Source organism: Vulpes vulpes, chromosome 3 (assembly GCF_048418805.1).
Source record: "Vulpes vulpes isolate BD-2025 chromosome 3, VulVul3, whole genome shotgun sequence".
NCBI lineage: Eukaryota > Metazoa > Chordata > Mammalia > Carnivora > Canidae > Vulpes > Vulpes vulpes.
Genome location: NC_132782.1, coordinates 75,183,827 through 75,195,943, shown reverse-complemented (window position 1 = coordinate 75,195,943; position 12,117 = coordinate 75,183,827). Strand labels below are relative to the sequence as shown.

At 42.0% G+C, this 12,117-nt stretch overlaps 1 protein-coding gene across 2 annotated transcripts in view; it reads right to left on the bottom strand.

The window, feature by feature from the left end:
- The window catches only part of VKORC1L1 (vitamin K epoxide reductase complex subunit 1 like 1), a 70,485-nt gene extending 61,039 nt beyond the window's left edge, over positions 1 to 9,446 (bottom strand). Inside the window, exon 1 of one of the 2 annotated variants that reach the window (XM_072752750.1) lies at positions 9,004 to 9,446. In XM_072752750.1, the coding sequence (XP_072608851.1) occupies positions 9,004 to 9,359 (356 nt within the window). In that variant the 5' untranslated portion in view covers positions 9,360 to 9,446. The remainder of the gene's footprint in view (positions 1 to 9,003) is intronic. The other variant, XM_026017486.2, reaches the window with a different exon arrangement.
- Between the last annotated feature and the right edge of the window lie 2,671 nt (positions 9,447 to 12,117).

Genomic DNA, 12,117 nt, shown 5'->3' with positions numbered 1-12,117 from the left:
CCACTTTTAATTCTTATTTTGTCATGGATCTTCCATGATTTTACTTCTCAAAAACAATGATTGTTTTTGAAAAGGCCAATTATCACACAAGAGGACAACAGCATCCTTGACATTCCCCTAAATTACAGATGCTATATAACAAAAGAAACTGTAGTTTATAATCTAATGGTTTAAAAGAATTTTTTAGCAAAAGAATGTTTTTCCAAATGAAATTTTATGTGAATCTATAGTGAAAAACAGATTAAAACAGTATTTCACTCTATCAGTGTATTTTAAAAGCTCAAGTTTATAACATTTACAATGAAGGTCTTTTGATTAACACAAACTTTATTTAAGTTATGGATAATTGGGGGCGGTCAGACTTGTTCTGTTTTGATTGCGCAGTATCAAGAAAAACCTGATCCAGAGATTAGCAGTTGCAAATGCTAATCTTTTTTTAATTGTACATTAATGCTCTAAGGCTTTTATTGTACCCGTCCAAAAGTCTAAGTAGAAGAACATTTCTAAGTTAAATCTCTAAGAATAAATTGTATAATCAAGACATCAGTGTATTATGCATAAGGCAGTCACATGTTATACCATAAAGCAATGAGAGTTCTATAGTAGTGAATTTGCTGATACAATTTTACAAGAGCAAACAAGCACTAGCCTGAATTTTTTAAATACCAATATAAAGCTGTAATCCTAATCAGTAGTCTTCTTAAAAATTCAAGTATCTACACACAGCAATCCTGAGTGTTGGCATTATGGATATTTTTAATTTTTTCCTTTTGCTTATTTTCCCTCAAATATTCTAAATAATTGCTTTCTTTTTTTACTTTTTATCTTAAAATAACTATAAATCACAAGAATTTGCAAAAAAAAAAAAAAAAAAAAAAAAAAAAAGCACAGGATGGTCCCTAACACACTTCACCAAACCTCCCTTGCATAACTAGAGTACAATACCACAACCAAGAAACTAACCTTAGTACAATCTAGTTTACTGAGATTTCACCAGTTTGCAATTTTATTACAGTTGTAGCTTCAGTGTAACCACAATTAAAATACAGAATATTCCTTCCCCACAAGGCTCCCTTATGCTACCTTCCTTAACCAAGCCACCCTTTCCCCAATTCTGAACTTTCTGGCAACTACTAATCTGTTCTCCATCACTATAATTTTGTTATTTCAATAATGTTATATAAATGGATTCATATAGTGTGTAACCTTTAAAGACTGGCACTTTTTTTTCATCTAGCGTAACACCATTGAGATAACCTGGTGGTATAAATCAGTGGTCTCTACTGATTTAGCATGTTATGCACTTGAAAATATATACATGCTTATAAATGTTTTAAAGTTTAACATGTTAAAATGTGAATCAAATGCTTATGAAATCCCTGCTGCACTGCCACAGAACTAGGAGTTGGGGGAATGAATTTTGGAAACTGAACATCTAATACCTGTCTAGGACAACTGAATATAAATACTAGAGAGAAGAGAAACCCCAGGATCAGTGTGTATAAGTCTTGTCCATGTTTACAAGAACATGTGGTTTACAAGAATGCCTGGTTTTGCATTTTTCTGGACAAGCTCTAGATTCCAGTCCTTTCTCCACCCAAGTGGGTCTATCATTCAAATAGGACCACTTGCTATTCCTTCAAATGGCCACCATCTTCTGCTTTTCTTCTTGCTGTTCCCTGGAGTCTTCCACAACATCAAGGAAATGAATCCCTCTTAAATTCTACTTCTGTATCGTGGTTTAGCTAGCACCACACCCCAGGCCCAATTCTTCTGATTCTATGTACAGTGGATCCATGACTCAACACCTCTCTCGGAAAGAGCTTCCCCACCCTAGTACAAATTCAAACCAATTTCCCCTCCCACCCCAGGTGCCTAGATGCCCTTTATCTTCCTTCTCTTAGCAATTCTGCTAAGTCTTCCTGATAGCTCACCCCTCTGCATGCCTGTTCACTAACTAGGTGAGACAAATGCCTTGTCTTCACAAGTTTAGGCTTCGAAAGCAAATACTCCAGAAACTTCTTGAATACCACGCCTTCATAATAATGTCCTTGCTTTTCCAAAAATTGCTCTAAACAAGTAAAAGCTATAATGCAAAATCTAGGCATTTTTGGCATACAGATGTTAAAAAAAAAAGGCACCAATGTTTGCATAGTTTTAAATATTTGGCTGATATAGGTATCACTTGATCAATATTATATCTAAATGGAATTCAAAGTAGTAGTAAAGAGCCTGGACTTTTGAGACAGGTTGCTTGGGTTAGAATCAGGCTTCTGCCACCGTACTATCTAAATCAACTTTCAGTTACATTCTGTGTGCCTCAGTTTTCTCATCTGTAAAATGGTGATAAAAGCACCTCATAGGGGCAGCCCGGGCGGCTCAGCGGTTTAGCACCGCCTTCAGCCCAGGGCCTGATCCTGGAGACCCAGGATCGAGTCCCATGTCGGGCTCCCTGCATGGAGCCAGCTTCTCCCTCTGCCTGTGTGTCTGCCTCTCGCTCTCTCTCTCTGTATCTCATAAATAAATAAAATCTTTAAAAAAAAAAAAGCACCTCATAGGACTGTTATGAGAATTAAATTAGTAAAGCATTTAGAACACTGCTTTGCACACAGTAAACATTATCTTACATATTAACAGTTATCTCTAACACATGGCAGTCCAGTTACTCTTCGTAATGTATTCTTTCCTCTTATACTCTAAGTTCATACTGCTTCTGAAATTTCCAGACCAAGAAACAATAATAACATAAGAACCAATATTTTATTAGTCAAAACTAACTTCTAGAACAAATTTTCTTTTACATACTAGCAGTTATTAACATTGCACCAAGTACGAATATAAGCACTTAAATATATATGGTGATGGAAAGAATGCTAGCAAAAAGTAGGGTATAGATCAGAATGTACAATATGATAACTTTGTTTAAAAATGGGAAGAAAAATATGGTCATATTTATGCTTGTATATGCATAAAATGGCTCTGGAAAGTTTCACAGCTGCTTACGGAGAGGGAGAAATTCAAGTCAGAGTGAAGGGGTATGAAAAAGACTATTCACCATGTTTGCTTTAGTATCTTTGAACGTGAAGCATTATCTATACAAGAATTCAACTGAAGGGGCGGCTAGGTGGCTCAGCGGTTGAGCGTCTGCCTTTGGCTCTCAGGTCATGATCCTGGGGGTCCAGGGATTAAATCCCACATCAGGATCCCTATGGGGAGCCTGTTTCTCCCTCTGCCTGCATCTCTATCTCTCTCTATCTCTTATGAACAAATGAACAAATAAATAAAATCTTAAAAAAAAAAAAAGAGGGATGCCTGGGTGGCTCAGTGGTTGTGCGTGTGCCTCTGCCTTTGTCTCGGGGAGAGATCCCAGGGTCCTGGGATGGAGTCCCGCATTGGGTTCCCTACGGAAAGCCTGCTTCTCCCTCTGCCTATATGTCTCTGACTCTCTTTGTGTCTCTCTCATGAATAAATAAAATCTTTAAAAAAAAAAAAAATTCAACTGAAAAGAATGGAGGGGGGGCAGTCCTTAAACAAGTACTTTGGAAGCTAGGCTTCTAGTCCCCATTTGCCATTAATTGTTACCTTGGGCAAGCTGTTTAACCTCTGAGTCTAGGTGGACAAAGGAAGGGGCAGCAAAGACTTCTAGGTTCTATTCTAAAAATGTAAGATCTCAGGGTACCTGGCTGGCTCAGTCGGGGTCATGAGTTTAAGCCCCATGTTGAGCAATAGACCTTACTTTAATAAAAGAAAAAAAGGGATGCCTGGGTGGCACAGTGCTTAAGCATCTGCCTTTGGCTCAGGTCATGATTTTGGGGTTCCAGGGTCAAGTCCCATATCGGGCTCCTTGTACTGAGCCTGTTTCTCCTTCTGCCTATGTCTCTGCCTCTCTGTGTCTCTCATGAATAAGATCTTAAAAAAATAATAAAAAAAAGATCTTAAAAAAAATAGATCTCAATAAAAGGGGTAGTAAGTAGATGGCACTACTCCTTTTTTTAAGCCATGAGAGGTACTAGTTCAACATTTTGCAAAAGAAGGCAACTTTTTGAGGAATTGATAGTTTTCAAACGCTATTTTAAAAATGTAGAATTGTCAAGCCTATTAATCTTTAAGGATCACTTGTGCTAATCTTAACATAAAAATCCTTTTTAGAAGGGGACCTGGGGCACCTAGGTGGCTCAGTGGTTGAGTGTCTGCCTTTGGCTCAGGTCATGATCCCAGGGTCCTGGGATCGAGTCCCACATCAGGTTTCCCGAGGGGAGCCTGCTTCTCCCTCTGCCTATGTCTCTGCTTCTGTGTGTCTCTCGTGAATAAATAATTTTTTTTTAAAAAAAAGAGGGGGTCTAATGTAACTTGCAGAAAATACCTATCAAGAATATTTTGCACAGGGACGCCTGGGGGGCTCAGTGTTTTAGAATCTGCCTGCAGCGCAGGGCATGATCCCAGAGTCCTGAGTTGTACTCCACATTGGGCTCCTTGCAGGGAGCCTGCTTATCCCTCTACCTCCCTCATAAATTATGTATTTTAAAAAATACATAAATGACTATAACTAAAACAAAAAACTTATACTACTTAGAGGCATTTATTATCAGAGACTGCAAAAAAAGGTGATACCTCCAATCAATGATAATAGCTATAACTAAGTATATAATTTATTCCAGGTATCATCCAGGTATTTATTCTTTATATCATGATTAATCTCACTATTCATCTGGCAAAGTAGGTTTTAACAGCCCCATTTAACACAAAAAGCAACTGAAGCTCTGTGAAGATAAGTGACTTGCTTGAGACCACAGTCTAACAAGTAGCAGAGGTAGGAGCCCACCCAGAATCTTTGGATCTGAGCTCTGTACCAGATGAGGGTTACTTAATGTTGACTGGGAAACTGATGCAGCTTTGCAACAGACTATTTACTGATTTATATAAAAATGAGGAAAAATAAGGAGAAGAAAGAAAATCTTTTAATAAAGCTAGATGATTCTTCTATTCTGAAATTCTGTCTACAAATTGAGTTAAAATATCCTTTCTTTAAATGAAATGATGGTGAAAGTAGCTAGTGATGTGAGTTACTGTTGCTGTTTTTATTGGCTAGACCTGGCCAAAAAAAAAACAAAAACAAAAAAACACAACAAACAAACAGAAAAACTGGCAACTCCACTGCACCCTGCCAATTGGGGTGGGGGGTGGGGGTGGGGGTGGATTTCTTTTGAAATCCAAAGTCTGGGGGAACCTGGCTGGCTCAATCAGTGGAACATGTGACTCTTGATCTCTGGGTTGTGAGTTTGAGCCCCACACTGGGTGTAGAAATTACTTAAAAAAAAAAAAAAAAAAAAATAAGTAAAATAAAATAAAATAATAAAATAAAATAAAATAAAATAAAATAAAATAAAATAAAATAAAATAAAATAAAAAGGAAAGGAAAGAAATCCAAAGTCTGGGAATTACTCCCTTAGAGAGTTGGCTTCCAAAATACTTGAGGACTTCACACACACACATCCCTCAAGATTCTCTCATTAATCTCTATTCTATTTGGATCAAGAGAGTTAAGGATTGAGAAATGAAAATAAAGTGGGTTTTAGCAATCCAAAGTCACATGAGTTAACAGTGGGTTCTGGTAGAGGACTCTCCTCAGGATTCTTTAAATCACATAACTTTTCTTATCCTTTATCTGCAATTCTACTCCCTCTAACCTGGGCTCAGACTTTCTTTTCCTAAAATAGTCAGATTTTTTAATACTTCTGCTAAGTAGCAACAATACTAAAGTCAAATAAAAAGAATTACTTGAGGTCTCCAATAATGTGATTTTATTTAAAGCCATTCTGACAAAATAAAAACTTTTAATGATGATTATTCTCCGTATTCCAAAAAAAATTGGTCTATAAATCGGACTCAAGCCATTTTAATTTCCAAATTTCTGAACCTCCATTAAATATATATATACAGGGATCCCTGGGTGGCGCAGTGGTTTGGCGCTTGCCTTTGGCCCAGGGCGCGATCCTGGAGGCCCGGGATCGAATCCCACATCAGGCTCCCGGTGCATGGAGCCTGTTTCTCCCTCTGCCTGTGTCTCTGCCTCTCTCTCTGTCTCTCTGTGACTATCATAAATAAATAAAAATTTAAAAAAAATTAAAAAAAATATATATATATATACATACACACACACACACATATATGGCATATACATATACGTAGCTTTGCAAGTAGTCTATAAACAGGCTGATCAAACTGAATAAATGTCTTGAAAATAATTTTATTGTCTTTATGGAAAATAAACTCCTTTTGTTAGCCATGTCTTATTTCTTACCTATCCTCCTTTAGAGAGCACTGGATTTAAAATATTTTGTGTACACAGCTACACAATTAAACATTAGTTCCAATCACAACATATTAAATTCACATTTAAAACTATAAAGAGGGGTGTCTGGGTGGCTCAGTGGGTTAAGCATCTACCTTCTGCTCAGGTCAGGATCCCAGGGTCTTGGGATTGAGCCCCCCACATCAGGCTCCCCCTCAGCAGAAAGCCTACTTCTCCCTCTCTCTCTACCTGCCACCCCCCCTGCCTGTGCTCTGTCAAATAAATAAATAAAATCTTTAAAAAAAAAAAAAAAACCTATGATGAGATCCACTTATTTTTAGTCTTACTTACGTACTTATATATACTTGTATACATATATACTCTTAATATTCTACTTGATGTTATTTATTTTATGGTGCTTTATTAAAAATCTAAAAAAGAGGGACTACTGGGTGGCTCAGTGGTTGAGCGTCTGCGGGATCAAGTCCCATATCGGCCTCCCGGCAGAGAGCCTGCTTCTCCCTCTGCCTATGTTTCTGCCTCTGTGTGTGTGTGTGTGTGTGTGTGTGTGTGTCTCATGAATAAATAAATAAATAAAATCTTCAAAAAAAAATTTTTTTAAGGAGCACAAAAACCTGGATCTTAAAGGATGTGTGAAAATATTTATAGTCTATACTTATTGCATGATTCAAAAACACTCCTTTTTAAAGGAAAGTCAATTTTAAAAATTTAATCATAGAGTTTGAATAACATAAGGCACTCTTTCCATGCCCACAAGTTAAAAGGTCCAGTTAAATTTATTATAGGCTACAACATTTACAAATCTAAAACTGGTGATAAATCTGCCTAAACTGCATACTAATCTAGTATCAAAAGTTATTATTTCCTTTTCTTAAAAATCACTTGAGGGATCCCTGGGTGGCGCAACGGTTTGGCGCCTGCCTTTGGCTCAGGGCGCGATCCTGGAGACCCGGGATCGAATCCCACGTCGGGCTCCCGGTGCATGGAGCCTGCTTCTCCCTCTGCCTGTGTCTCTGCCTCTCTCTCTCTCTCTGTGACTATCATAAATAAATAAAAAAAAAAATTAAAAAACAAAAAAACAAAAAAAAAAAAACAAAAATCACTTGAAATATACTGCTGGATGGACTCTTCACTACATATTCATTCAATTAACTTTGGGTGCGAGGAACTTTTAAGTATAAAAGTCCTTTCCATTGGAAGTGAAATAAACATACAAATGTTTGCATAAAATACACTCTGTGGTTCTCAAAGGGATGCTGAATCTATTAAGTCTGGTTCAAAATACGCAACCAAAAATGTGAGCTTTCTGTCACATTGATAGATTGTAACTGTTAACTAATATCTACATTTTAAACATGTGTTTAATGTAGCAATAATGATGACTATTTTCCCACTAAAGCACAGGATTTTGGTTTAAGGGCAAATGAGACAGAACCCTCTAAGTGGAAAAAGATCGGCAACCTGAAGTTTGTAAACAATAACGAGACAAACTCCAATGCTTGCTTGTTCATGTAATCACCAATATGTAGGTCAAAATAAACTAGTGAGCTATACATTACCGTCTACCTAGCAATTTACAGATCAACGGGGGGGGGGGGGGGGGGGAACTGCTTGAATATAACTACTGTTAAGAAAGGCAACATATTAAGCATGTCTCTATAAAAATTGCAACCTATCAATTTTGAAGTCATTTATTTTACGTTTGCTACTTTTAATGAACTCTCCTCTTTTAAAAAAAAAAAAAAAAAAAGGGCAGCCACTTTAGGATGTAAATTCCTCTTCCTTTCCAAACTAACTTGCCTAGGAAAACCTAGTGCAGAAAACAGAATGTGACAGATAAATCACTAGAACATTTTTAAAAACTTAAAGCTATCAGTAAAGCAGACCAATCCCTCCACTTAGGCAAGGCGTGTATTTTTAATCTTCTATGAGTGTCCCATTATACTAATCTACAATGTTTAAAAGTCAACCAATGCCCCTCTACTGACCACACTTGACATACCCCTCTATTTTAGGTAAAGAAAGCTTTAACTAGACCCAAAGTCAGGCCAATTCCCCCTCTTGGGCGCACGGAAATAAACGAGGGGAATCCAAGAAATCAGATATGTTAAGTGCCGGTATCTTCTTCCAGAGGAGGGTCAAATTCGTGTTTGTCTGCAAATGTCACCGTCTCAGGAGGTCCGCAAATTCTCCTTAGCGCCAGTACAAAGAGGCCTGACCACAGAGACACCTGTCCTCGGAGCGGGGAGCCCGGAGGCAAGCCTCGGCTGCGACCAGCCGGCACGAGCGGCGGACGGTGACCTCACGGCTCCCGGGCAGGGTCCCGCACTCCCGACCCAGCTCGCCGGCCGGAACGGGGATCTGTCCAGCGGCCGGGACCCACCCTCGGCGGGCCCCTGCCGCTCCTTCCCGGCCGGCCCCCGCCTGCCCGCCCGCTCCCGGTGCGCTCCGGCCTCCCGCTGCCTCTGCCACCTCATCCGTCCTCGCCGCTCGCGGGCCCCGCCACCTCCACCCCCGCGGCCCTCCCGCGGGCCGCGGCCCCCCCGCCCCGGCCACCGCGCGGCGCCGTCGGTCCCCCGCGGCCCGGTCCCCGCCACCCCAGGCCCGAGCTCCCGCCGCGCGCTCCCCACCCCCAGCCTCCGCCCGCGCCGCGCTCGGCCGCTCCCGGCCCGCTCCCCCCGCCGGGCTACCTGGAGGCCAGGGCGGCGGAGCACTTGACCCAGGGCCCCAGGTCGCAGAGGGCCCGGTGCTCGGGGTCCCGCTCCTTCTCCCGCTCCACGTGGTAGGCGTAGATGGAGAGCAGGATCCCGGCGGCGCACACTGCGTACCGGGCCACCCGCTCCCACCGCGGCACCGACACTCTCAGCAGGACGGGCGCCGCCATCTTCCCCCCGCTGCCGCCGCCGCCGCCGCCGCCTTCGCCGCCGCCGCCGCCCTCCGCCTCCAGCTCAGCCGCCGCCGCCCGTCGGGGCCCGACCCAGCCGCCGCCGCCGCCGCCGCCGCCTCCGCCGCCGCCGCCACCGCCGCCGCCGCCGCCGCGCCCCATTGGCTCTACCGCCTCCTCTGGGCCCCGCCCCCACAGGCCCGCGGCCCAACCGCCCCGAAAGGAGAGAGCCCGGCGGGGCGGAGAAGGCGCGCGCGGGCGCGGAGGGAGGGGCGGAGCGCGCAACCGTCGGGAGGCCGGACCGGCGGGCGGGGACTGAGGCGGCGCGGCGCGCGCGGCGGGCAGGCCCGAGGGGGCGTGGCCTGGAGGGGGCGGGGCCGGGGAAGGGGCGGGGCGGGGCCGGGGAAGGGGCGGGGCTTGAGGGGCGAAAGGGATGGGGCAGGGAGCCCTTGGCCCCTCCCCCCGGGGAGGGGTGATCGATTGCCAGCGTGTTTTCCTTTCCTGTCATTATTATTTGATATTTTTTGACCCAATCCAAATTATCCCTGGCCAATGCCCAGAGCTCCAGAGCCATGCTTCCATTACCTGTTGTTCCCCACCAAGCACCTTCGTGTTCAACAGGTGCAAACTTAAATATCTTTAAAAATTATTTATGAAAAAACCAAAAATTTTATTATGAATGCTTTGCTTCTCTGTAAGGTGAATTTGAGATGGCTTAACATAATTAATGTAGTATAGAAAAATGTGAAAATGAACTGAAAAACCAGGACAAAGGAAAAACGTCAGAATAAAAGGAAACACCAGGAGTAAGAACACAGATAAGCAGGTCATCAGGCCTTGCATAATTATTAAAACTGAACCATAAATTTGCCTCTTAGCTTCCTGCTGGTCACAATTAAAAAGAATATACATGTGTGTGATTGTCACTGTCCTTAAGAGAAAAGAAACATTCTTGGAGGTGGCCAGCTTTTCCCCTGGTTGCATCTCTCAAAGAGATTTGAGGAGCTTTATTTAGTGATTTTGAGTAATAAGCAATGTGCTTGTATTATCTATTGTTGGAAAACAGATTACCCCAACTTTAGCAGCTTAAAACAAAAGTCCCTTATTTTCTCACAATTTCTGTGGGTCAGGGATGTGGGTGCCCTTTTGCTGGGTCCTCTGGTTCAGGGTCCCTCACAAAGCTGCATTCAACTTGTCAGCCAGGGCTGCAGGCATCTCAAGGCATAGAATCCTCTCTCAGTCTCACTCAAACACCATTGTCAGGCCTCAGGTCCTTCATTAGTTCCAGCCACTTGTACCTTTTCTATAAGAAGCTGCTATCTTCCCCTGGGGCAAGGAATAGGAGAGAGAAATGGAAGTCTTTGTTGTAAACTCATCTCAGAATAGACAGCCACTCACTTTTACTTATTCTGTTACTTAGAAGCTCGTCCCCAACCTAACTGTCCATCAAGGATGAACAGATAAAGAGGTGCCTGGGGGTTCAGTCGCTTGAGCAACCAGCTCTTGGTTTCAGCTCAGGTCATGACATCACGGGCTGTGGAGTGGAACCATGCAATGAGGTCCCTGCTCAGTGGGTACCCCGCCTGCCACAATGGAGCCCCACCAGCATCCAGCCCCCCAGTGAGCTCCGTGCTCAGCCAGGGAGTCTGCTTGAAGATTCTCTCCTTCTGCCCCTCCCTCTGCACTCTCTCTCTCTCTCTCTCTCTCAAATAAATAAATGAACTTTTTTAAAAGAATGAATGGTTAAAGAAAATGTGGTATTGTACAAACAATGGAATATTATTCAACCATAAAAATGAAGGAGATCCTATCATTTGAGACAATGTTGATGAATCCTAAGAACATTACGGTGAGTAAAATAAGTCAGCAGAAAAAGACAAATACTATACAATCTCACTTGTATGTGGAATCTGAAGAAGCCAAACTCAGAAACAGAGTAGACTGGTGATTGGCAGGGGCTGGAGAGTGGGGGAAATGGGGAGAATTTGGTCGAAGGGTAAAAACTTCCAATTATAAAATGAATCAGTTCTGGAGATCGAAGGTACGACATGGTGAATGTAGTTAATACCATATCATATATTTGAAAGTTGCTGGGAGAGTAAATCTTAAACGTTCTCACCACGTACTCACACAAAAGGTATGAGGTGATGGATGTGTTAACTAACTTTATTGTGGTAGTCATCTCACAATACCTACATATATCAAATCATCACGTACGCTTTAAACTTACACAATGTTGTATGTCAATTATTTCTTAATAATGCTAGAGAGGAAAAAAGAAGCTAGTCTCTAGGTCCTATCTGCATCAAAAAGGAGGGGTTAACACAAAAGCATGGAAACCAGGAGATGGGATCACTGGGAGTTATCTTAAAGGCTGCTTACCACAGTCCCCAAAAGATCACCACTCTCTCTACTGGTACTGGTTTCCATAAATCTGAATGAGATTAGTCTCCCACAACCCCCCTCCTTCTATATTCCTTTCCTGACTTGATGAGACCCATTGACCATCTGGCTTCTTTCACTCATCATTACGGCTGTGAGGTTTATCCATGCTATCATGCATAGCTCTTGTTATTTCTCATTGCTGTGTTCTAGTCCACAATATGAATAGCAGTTTTACTTTTATATTTAATTTTTTTATTTCAAATTTTCATTTAAATTCTAGTTAGTTAACTTATAGTGTGATATTGGTTTCAAGAATAGAATTTAGTGATTCATTACTTAAATATAACATAGTGTTCATCATAAGTGCCCTCCTTAATATCCATCATCCATTTAGCTTATCCCCCTACCCACCTCCTCCACCAACCTTCAGTCTGTTCTCTATAGTTAAGTCTTTTATGGTTTGCTTCCCTGTCTCCTTTTTTTTTTAAACTCCTCCTATGTTCATCTGCTTTGTTTTCTTAAGTTACACACACAA